Source organism: Zonotrichia leucophrys, chromosome 1 (assembly GCF_028769735.1).
Source record: "Zonotrichia leucophrys gambelii isolate GWCS_2022_RI chromosome 1, RI_Zleu_2.0, whole genome shotgun sequence".
Taxonomy (NCBI): Eukaryota; Metazoa; Chordata; class Aves; order Passeriformes; family Passerellidae; genus Zonotrichia; species Zonotrichia leucophrys.
This window is the reverse complement of record NC_088169.1, coordinates 49585042-49595800: the sequence shown is the minus strand read 5'-3', so window position 1 is coordinate 49595800 and position 10759 is coordinate 49585042. Positions and strand designations below refer to the sequence as shown.

Genomic DNA, 10759 nt, shown 5'->3' with positions numbered 1-10759 from the left:
AATCAGTTCAAGCACAAAGAATCCAACTTCTTTGATAGAAATTACTCCTGTAGGTCAATACTACGCTTTCCCAGGGATTTTGCACTAGATTATTTTCAATTTAATTGATCTATTAAATCTGTAAATAAAACAAGACTGTTGCATCTCTCTAGGAATGGTGAGGCAGAGAAAAAGGCAATAGTTCTGTGTGTACTGCTTGACTTAACATTGCTTTCTTTCTGGTATTTTGACCTAATTCAAAGGAGTTGTAATAAATTGTTAGCAACAGAGTGGTTTAATACAGAATGGTTTGAACATCATCTTGGAAAACTTGTTCAGTGAGCTACTCATAGTCCTCAGATAATAATACACTAAATTTATATAATTTCAGCTTCTGTTCTCCACCTTTAGTGACACTGGGATATTGTGATACTGCAATATCAGTACACAGGGAAAAGTGGTACTACATATTTTAATGTAATTGAAAATGGTTAAAAAAAATAGAGTGTTTATTATAAATAATTCCTGTGTTTCTGACAGAATTCCAGCCGGAAGTGATACTAATAAAATAAATAAGTCCCCAACTCTGAACCATAAGCAAAACAACAGGTATGAATTTCAGAAACATTATCATCTAAGTATTATGTATTATAATTTATTATGTATCATTCATCATGCATTATCATCTAAGTGTTATATATTACCATAACTTTAGAATTCATATACACACCAAGATTATACAGAGAAATTATTTGCATGGCATATGGCCTGGTTTAGGCTTCATTTGGCCACCTGACCTCTGGAATGTAGGCATCTATATCTAAATTTTCTCTTTTTATAGTTGGTGAGGAGAAAAAAAAAACATTAAAACCAGAAGAATTTTCCTTAAAGAATCCTATTTCTTCACACAGTTTAAAAGGGACACCACCTCAGATTACACATTTACGCAGCATAATGATTATTTAATAATTACAGGATTTTAATACCAAAAAAGAGTATTATGAAAAATGTGAGTGTGTTCTAGAGCTCTAGAAGCTAGAACTCCCTGCATAAAATCTACCAAATATAATGCATAATTCTGAGGAAGATAAAGAAAAAAAATCTATTTAATGCTTTCAGTGGAAAATGCCGTTGTACACTGCCAGTGGAAAACCTGAATACCAAAACATAAAAAATAGGTTTTTGATAATTTAGCTGATTTTTCCAGTGGAAACATTTTCTTTGGTCAGAAGGTCAGTCTTTTGATTAAAACAGTTTTAATTTAAAAGAAGTTACTACAACATTGTTGATACATTATTTAAAAAGTTGCTATGATTCAGAAGTGGTCACTCTATATATGTCACATAATTCCACAAGACTGAAAAATTATTTTCTAAAAAACTTCCACCTAGTACCTGATTGAAATTTTCATTATGTAAGAATTCAGAAGAGCTCAGCCACCATACTTGTAAATGCATCACTTTGTGTCTTCATCAATGTCAATAGAGTTGTGTCAGTAATAAATTATACAGAACATAGTTGCTAGAGAGCACAGCAATTAAAAGTCATCTTGTGGAGAATTGAGATATTACTCTGAAGAGAAAATCAGTATCTCTGGCATTTAAAGGTCAACTGAGGTCACTCTTTCAAATTATAATTTCACACCATTATGTTGTAAATCATGCTGATGATGACACATGAAGCATCATATAAATTGAATTTTATAGGGTGTTTTTTGGAGAGGGTTTTTTACAGACCAACAATTAATTCTGAAGTGGGACTTAAGAGAGACTTAAATTGTATGTATTTTTTTTCCTGACAGAGAGCAAAATGATTTATAAAGCACTCTTCTTCAATTACTGTTATTATGAATTGCCAATTACTATCATTAAGAATTGCAGAGGATAAGACAATAACTTTTTGATAAATGTTATAAGAAATCACTGGCTTGGATTTTTTATAGTTTAGTTTTACAAATATATCCTAACATAAAGCATTCTAATTGAACAAGAAACAAAATTTAAAGTAAGAAAATGAAAGATATTATTATTATAGTGTTTGGAGACTAAAGTGTAGGTACAGAAGTCAAAATTTTAAGAAGTCAGAAATTACTTTGGATATCGAGTAAAAATGCAGTTGTGTAAACATCAGAACCCCTTAAGGTCTCCCACATCTTGTGTCCTTTGAAATATATAAACATAGTTATAGCATTTACCATACCCATTTGTATCATTCTGATAGCAGAAATATGATTTTTTTTTCTTTTAATAATTTAAAATTATGCTTTTTCTGAAGATTAACTCACTAAATATACTTCCTTAACAGACAGTCTTGGACTCCTAATGCAGCATCCACAACCACTACAGTTGTTGCTCCAGTCAAGAAAAAGAGGTATTCATTATCACCACTGCTTGGTTGCCAGGGTGTCTATAGCACTGTGTCAAACCTCAGTAATGTATCACAATTGCATTAAAAAATTACGTACTTCCTCCTTCAGCACACTCAAACTCCTCAGCAAGCTTCAAGAATTAAACTTTTACATCCTCTGTCTTTTCCCATGGGATTTACAAGTTTTATCTCTGTAGAGCCTGTTTGGTGAGCTATGGCACAATAGGTGCTAACTCCTGGCTGCAGCCCCTAACTCAGCTGGTGTACTCATTTTCAGAGTCCAGTTTTAAAGCATTGTAGCTCACTGTAATTGTGAAATCTCTGATGCCAAACTTGACCCTGTGCTGTTGCAGTGCATATGAATCACACTGTTTTCTTAATGATACACAGCTACCTTTAAAAATCTGGATTTCAGATACCATTATCTAAGCAAGAATAAAAACAGGGTGTGCAACTAAATACATTTTTAATTTAAAATGTACTGCTGGTGATAGCCATAATTTTCTGCATCCTTCCCAGCTGCAAATTCTGTTCATTCACGATTTTCTATTTTATATTTAATGCATAAAAATGTGATCAGTAGAATAATGAATGTAGAAATGAAAATGTCTCTGTATTTATATTAACAGACCTGTTTAGTGGAAGTTTATGCTGTTTTCAGTCCAGTAGTTCTCTTCAGGCTCTTGGAAGATATGCAAGATATGTAATGAATTGCACTGCTTCTGGTGTAACTGTTTTTACCTCAAAAACAATTGCTGGATTGATAGTTGTGAGGGTAAAAAAAAAAACAAACAAAAAAAGAACTGAAAGTGCTTGTGTTGTTTATGTGATCTCTAATAGCCTGATTGTGTTTCTTGTGTTGATACTTGATACCCTTTGTGTGTTTTATCTGGTTGTCCTTTCCATGAATGATCCATTTATTTACAGCACTCAGATTGCAGAAAAAAACACCTAGAGTCACAGAACATTTTTCACAATAAATAAAATTACTGTACTCTTTCCAATTCCATTCAGTTTTCTGTCAGTAAGGTCTAAAAATTATCAACATGCAATCTTTAAAGATACTGATAATTTAAGAAAAGTCCAGGTATTTTTACATCACTTCTATTCTAACATTCACAGCGTGCTGTTCAGGTCCAGAACATTAAACTAATACTGAAAAAATTATTTATTAAAATTTACAGGCAATCTTGGATGCCTCCCCCAGTTTCCAGTAGTAGGACTCCAACAGAAAAAGTGGAAAGCAAACGGTGCGTATCAGTGATTGCTGGCTATTTCCTAACTCTTGGCTAGAGCTCATTTTGGGAGCAAGAAAGCAGGGAGTCCTTTGGTGGGCTGAGATCAATGCAGAAGATGCCATGCAAAGAGAAAGCATCCCATGCCTAAGTACCTGTTTGGGCTCTTGGCAGCCTGATGCCCAGGACTGACTGGGGCCTGGGCATATGAAGGGCCAGCAACCTCAGATTATGTGAGTGATCCCAAAATTTTTCTATCACGCTTGTGATTCTTTCTTCATGGTTTCACTTTGGACTATTCCAATTATTCTTCTCAAGGCAAATGTGTTGTAGAGAGACTGGCCATAAGGGCAGGGATTTGTTGGTGCCATTTGGATTGACAGTCAGGGGCTCACCATTGGCTCTTTTGTGAACAAAACCTCAAAATCTACTAATCTACTGTCATCAAAGTATCCAAAACCAATCAGACTAAAGTTAATTGCAGATAAAGGTTTGATGTTTATTTCTGAAGTTATGGTTGTTTTCTGGCAGAATAGAAAGAGAACAGGGAATGTTTCTTGTGCTTTTATCTAAAAGCAGAATTTGGATGGTTTAAAATATTAACAAATATTAACAAAATATCAACAAAGCTAATAAATCTTCATGATCTTTTTTTCTAATGCCCACTATTTGCTGCCACATGACCTTATGCTTCCCTAGTTTTAACCTGGGAAATTTCCAACGTGAGTCTCATGTGCAGCAATGATGAAAATGAAATGAAACACAAAGGAATGGATACACTGTGATATTAGATATAAGCCTTGGTAGACTATTGCCCTAGGAGTTTATGGAATGTCTGGCACTTAAAACGAAGTTTAGCAATTATTTTTAATCTTATGCTGTGTTTACTACCCTCTATCTTTTTGGCCAAGATTCAGTCACTCTACACCCAGAAGAAATATGGCTCAGAGATGTTAAAAGTTTATTTTCTTTGAAGTCAGTCCCTACTAGATGTTTTCAATGTGCCAAATGAGAAGAATTTATCTGACTTCATTTCAATATCTTGCTAAGATCATAGTAATTTTGAAAGCATAGGATAATGCTCTATATGGCATCCACCCAGCTTCCAATAGCAAGCTGGAATTCCTCCGTTCTTCTCAACACTAATTATCCAGTTACTCCTCCAGTCTCACAGTTCAGAGAAGACTGAAAACAGGCATATTCTTTCTGAAGCTTTCATGAGCCTTCCTACATCCTCTAACAATGCTGCCACCACAAACAGCTGATAAAAAAAAAAGTGATGGGCATGTAATGATTACTTGGTTTAGCTTTTAAAAGTGCTTTGAAGATGTGAAAGCTATTTCAACTTGTGAATATTATAATAACCAAAAATAGTTATCAAAGGAAAGTCTTTTACTTGCCTGTGAGTTTCAGGAAATAAAGTGCCACGCATAGATGCTAATAAGCAGAGTTTCTAAAGGTCACTATCCACCTTAAAGACTGAGCAAAGAGATATTTGCTATTTGTGCCTTTTCTTCATATTTGAGAATGGCTGACTGCTCTGCTGTCCTCAGGAAGGGAGTCCAGCAACCATGGATATGTGGGTTTTCTTGGTCACGGTTTATGTACTTTTGTGATTCTGAGATGTTCTAGGCTTTTATAGTTAAACATGATATATAAACTTCCAGAGTTCTTTGCCTCAGTTCCAGCTGATTAAACACACTTTACAGAACACTTGGAAGAAATTGCAGTTGGAGCTACGACTATAAGCAGCTCACTGTATTTGAGTTTTGTGGTTGTGGATTATGTGCTGAAAACAACAGTATTAATCAAAGTGATTAATTGGAGAATGTTAATTGAATAATGATTGTCTTAATGATATAAAGAATATGGCTTGAATTTAGTATTATGTTTCTTAAGTTAAATATATCCTCTACATTTAAAAAAAATTATGTTGGAAGGAAGGGAAAGTAAAAGTAATTGCTGTTGCTTGAAATCTTGAATCTTAAAAATATACTAATCTTGCAAAGTGCTTCAGTACTAGCATTTGGCTACTTGGTTTCTGAAATGCTTACTCTTTTCTTTCTCTAGAACCGCTTCAGAAAATTCAGAGGCTCCAACAACGTATGTCTTACTTTGCTTCTTAGAAGATTTAGAAACTTAACACGCTCCTTTGCATAAACCTCAATTATATTTTACACTTATTTATAATACAAACACTGTATAATTTACCTGGGAGGGCTCCTCTGTAGCTGACATAGCAGAACTGCATGAAGAAGACTTCCTTCCCTGCAGAAATGCAATTATTTGCATATAGCTTAAAATATTTCACTGGATATTTACTCAAATTGAAAAGAACATAAAACTGCATAAAACATTAAAAACTGCTTTGCAGTTTTAGTTCCACACTCATATATGTTACTAATGCAAATACTCTTTTATATAGAACTGCTGCTCTAAAGTCAGGGAAAGAGCGTGAGCTATGCAAAGAAAAAGAAACTGTTAAAGTGTGTAAGCAATGTGAATAAACAGAAAGTTAAATCAAGAAGCTCTGCACATGCAAAGGCTTGTAATAGAAGGCATTAAGATGTATTGATGCAAAGTACTCTAAACTTTAGTGTCTGCAAAGATTGCTCTAATTTTAGAAAATAAATTTATTAAATTAATTCATTAATTAAATGTCCATTTAACATGGTCTAAATTAAGAAAATATTACTTAACCAGCCTGCAGTTTCATGACTTATAATTAAGACAGCTATGCAACTTGTCATGGTTTAGTTGCCATACTAATAGAAAAACACTCTAAAGAAGCAGGTAACCCTCATTAACTCTATCTGCCATCTTCTCCTTTTCTTATAATTACTTATAATTTTAGTATCCCTATAGTGACCAATTTGATTGGTCACATAAAGAAAAATAGGAACGTGTAAATGCTTATTTATTTAGCTTTTTAAAAATCGGTACTTTTCTAGTTAAATAAAAGTTTTGTCTTTACTAAATAACAAATATTAGGAAGGAGGTTTTTTGAGTTTTTTTACTACTAAAATAATTTTTGAACAGTAAAGGAAACTCCACTTTATTACTATATCCATATTAGCCAAATAACTAGTCCAGGGATATTTGTTTTTCAAAAGGCTCGGTGGATGTGGTAATCTAGTGAACTAAAGCATTACATTTCTTTTTTAATAAATGTATAATTCTTTATACACATATTATATATAGATATAAAATATATATTTAAACAAAAAAACAGAAAAAAATTTTCAAAGACAATGTGAACTCCTTGTAGTTATACCTGAAAGAAGGCGTAGTATCTACAATGATAAACCATTTAAGTGATACAATATTTTCAAATGTCTTCTTGTGCCTTAAATATGTTTTCACCATTTGTGTTGCAGGACTGCCCCTTCATCAGAACAGGTGATCCCTCAGAAATCAGGGACTGATGTGGACAATCAAGCTACAGCAAGGTAACAGAAACAGTATAATCAAACCAGTGTTTTCATAAGCATTGGTTATTGGGATATTAAGTACTCAGTTTGCTTTATTTCTATATTTGATAGCTTGTTTGGACATAATGTGTGATTAATGCAGCATTTAAACAGTCCTAACCATTGGCCTAGAAGTCCAAACTCTGAATTCCCTCTCATTGACTTGCTAGGTTGTAGCTGTTTAATTTTTTAATCTTCCAGTCTGTCCAGCCTGCATCCTAAAAAGAAGCATGTTTGTTAAGTTGCTGTAAATGTTTGGAAACAGAAAAATCAGGGTAGTATGGATTATACAGTGTATTTTCTTTGCATTTCAGACATTATGAGAGAGGTAGTAACTATACTTTACTATGTATCTAAAAACGCCCCAACTTGTGCACTGTGGTGTAAGCATTTTGAATAGTGAAAACCCAACATATACCCTTTAGAGTGACAAAATTAGCATGTCTCAACAGATGGACTTGTTTCTGAGGGATGAGTTAGATGCCATATCAACTAATCCTTGCAAGTCTGCAGAATACCATAAAAATTGTTGGTGGAAAAGACACTGGCTTTTGTGGTTTTTTAAAACATTTTTAAACTAGAATTTCAGGAAATTGTAAGGTCCTGTACTGATAGAGATGTTACATTTTTCAAAGCAATCAGCAATAACTGCCCCATCCTGGGAAGTGTTACAGGCCAGGCTGGATGGGGCTCTAAGCAAACTGGTCTAGTGGAAGATGCCCCTGCCCAAGGGAAGGGAATTGGAATGGGATGTTTCTTAAGGTTCCTTCCAACTCAAGGACATTCTATGATTCTATGATTCTATAAACATGCAAAAAATTTTACTCTGTGACCTTGATCAGAGTAAAATGCCTGAATATGCAATTATAAAATGAATTAAATTAGAAAGATTTCTAGATATGCACTGAGAATTACAATACCTCATTTGCAGTTTTTATGTGGAAATATTAAATGGTGAAAACATTAAAATGAATTTAAATTAGTGAATTTTATTTAATTTGATTAATAAAGCTCAGTGTTATGAGATCTGAAGCTAGTCTTTACTATTTTGAATCCTGTTCCCCTCCCCCAAAGTCCTAAAAATGTAAAACCAGTACAAAATGTCTAAGAAAGCATCCCAAAGATGTCTGACAGTGTAATCTCTAGGAAAAGGGGGAAAAAAAGGCAATGTTTCTGTGAAACATTTTCCTGTCAACAAATGTGGGGGATCTTAGAGAATTAAATACGACTAGTATTAAGCAGGGAAGTCACAGCCATTCTTCACTGCTAAGGGCTTGTTAGGGTCTGACTTAATCCTCACCCTCAATCAGTTCGCATTAATCATCCCCTGGTTGCTCTCATTACCATACCAAGCTCTGTATTCCTGTCCCTTCATTGGTGAAGAGCTGGAGGAATATTTTACTGGTCTACAAGTTTCTATGGCAACACTGCACTGCTATTTGTGTCAGTATATAAACTGTAAGTAGTCTGTAATCTTAGTGGGCAAAATTCAGCCCTCTCTACTGCTGCTATAATTCCTTTACATTTGGCTGGTGCTTCAGATGTCATCCATCTGCTGCTGATGGGTTAGCTTCCCAAAACTACAGATTTTTGTTACATTTTTGTTAGACAAAAATTGCATTAATCAGCTGCCAGTAAAAGTTACCCTTTTTTAAAGATGTCACATAAATCCTACATTTTTAGCAAAAATGGTTGTGTCACACAGGGCAAGTAAACAGTTACATGAAGAGTATATACAGTAATATAAATGTGTATTAGAATACTGTTTTAATTTACATCCTTTAGTTACCTATATTTTTACTTGGAATAGAAGGATTTTCAGGTCATGCTTTTAACATCAGACTTAATTGATTAATTGTCTATCATTCAGGATTTGGATAGGGATGTTAAAGGAATAAGGAATTAATTTCAATATAAAATAACTGGAAAATGGCAATTGGCTTTCTAACAAACTGTTCAGTGATACAAGGAAAATCTTTCAGAAGGGATTTACCTGAAAAGGATGTCAGATACTCTCTTCTGGCTAAAATTGCAAAAAGAAAAAAGCAATTAATGCATTAAGGACAACACTTAGACCTGGCATCCATCTTTAAACACAGAGAGTGTGTGTGTATATGTGTGTATATATATATATATATATATATATACACACACACATCTCACATCTGAAGGCATGGATTTATGGACCTTCACCTGTTGGATATGATTCAGAGAATGGGCATCTCATGACTAGCTAGAGCATCTACAGATACTCTAGGCAGCACAAGTAGGCTGGGACGCAGAAGAGGTGAAGATTACTGCCTAAAAATTGTGCACCTTTCAGAGCATAACAGGTCAAATCAGGTCTCTTGGTATCTCATAAATGCAGCAGGAGATGAGCACTGGATATATACAGAGACATTTTTCTGATTTCCTCAATGGGCCTATTATTCGTGGCTTATCAAGTGCTTTTTGTGCTTTTTTTCCACATCAGTGAAGATGCAAGATTCTCACTCTGCCTTTTTCCTTTCCATAATTGTAGTAACCATTAAATGCATGTGTTTAAAAATTGGCATTTTTTTAAACTATGTTCTGTAGAAAATCATGTTAAAACACTTCAAACATTCTGAGGGTGTTTAACACAGCTTTAGTCAGTCTTTCAATAATGATTACAGTTAGGATACAAAAAAAAATCTGTGTTTCTATAAAAAGGCTTTTATAATGGTGTTCACATGTATTGAACTACACATAGTTACAGAAAGTAATGGTGTGTAGCACAATGAGGCACATTTACCAGGGCATACAAAATATTACCACCCAATAATGCAGAATAATCAAGAGGATGCATTTCCATACGTTCATAAACTGTAGAACTAATTGATTTATCTTTTATTTTTCATGGATATATCACAATTAATTCATGTTGGACACACCTTAGAAAAAGCTTTGAGGTGATAGTAACAGGGGCTATACAAGAGATAAGAGAGAGATCTCACTCAGCTCTTAAAGCATCTCTAGTGAGATTGTCTGCTAGCAGGGAAAGATTATTAGCCTGTGGGGACAAAGGGCATATTGCAGAAACCCTTACAAAAGACGTCTTTTTGGTATGGCAGCTACAGAAGTTGTCTTGAAGAAAATAGTTCAGCTGTTTATTTGTAAGTATGTGGGTGAGAGAGGCAATTTCTATGGAAGAGAAACAAGGGACAAGAATAAATTTTTCTAGCATAATTAAGAGAATCCTATGTTCTTGCTCCTGTACAAGTTTTCCCTCTAGTGTACAGGATAACTCACTATTATTACTCCTCTCAGGTAGCAGAAAATTCAGACAATGCTGTAAATCTGTGTGTACTATGCTCCTTCTTAATGATATTCCTGTTTGACCCAAGATGTGTTCCCAGTTATCATTGCAATAGATTGTGAAAGAAGAACACATTAATTACCTGTGCTTATACTAACTCCTCTAATAAGGACTAACATTGCTGTGTCTATCAACACCGGGGAACTTGTAAAAGCAGAAAAAAAATAAGTTGCAGTGGTTCTATTAAAAAAAAAAAATAGTGACTAGTTATTGACTTGGAATTTTCCAAACCAATGGAATTAAAACCATGATGTCAGGTCTCCTAAATAAACATTTATTGACAAAACCTTTCTTGCTCTAGAGCTGTGTAAAGCACAAAATTGAAAGAACGTGTTGATGCATTTTGAGACTGGCTAATTATGTGCTCTCAT

At 34.1% G+C, this 10759-nt stretch overlaps 1 protein-coding gene across 5 annotated transcripts in view; it reads left to right on the top strand.

The window, feature by feature from the left end:
- Positions 1-10759, top strand: part of SCEL (sciellin) — a 69286-nt gene that overhangs the window by 36828 nt on the left and 21699 nt on the right. For 4 of the 5 annotated variants that reach the window (XM_064721479.1, XM_064721558.1, XM_064721396.1 and 1 more), the window contains 5 exons: positions 520-588; positions 2284-2349; positions 3531-3596; positions 5652-5684; positions 6959-7030. In XM_064721479.1, coding sequence (XP_064577549.1) covers positions 520-588; positions 2284-2349; positions 3531-3596; positions 5652-5684; positions 6959-7030 — 306 coding nt within the window. The remainder of the gene's footprint in view (positions 1-519; positions 589-2283; positions 2350-3530; positions 3597-5651; positions 5685-6958; positions 7031-10759) is intronic. The other variant, XM_064721723.1, reaches the window with a different exon arrangement.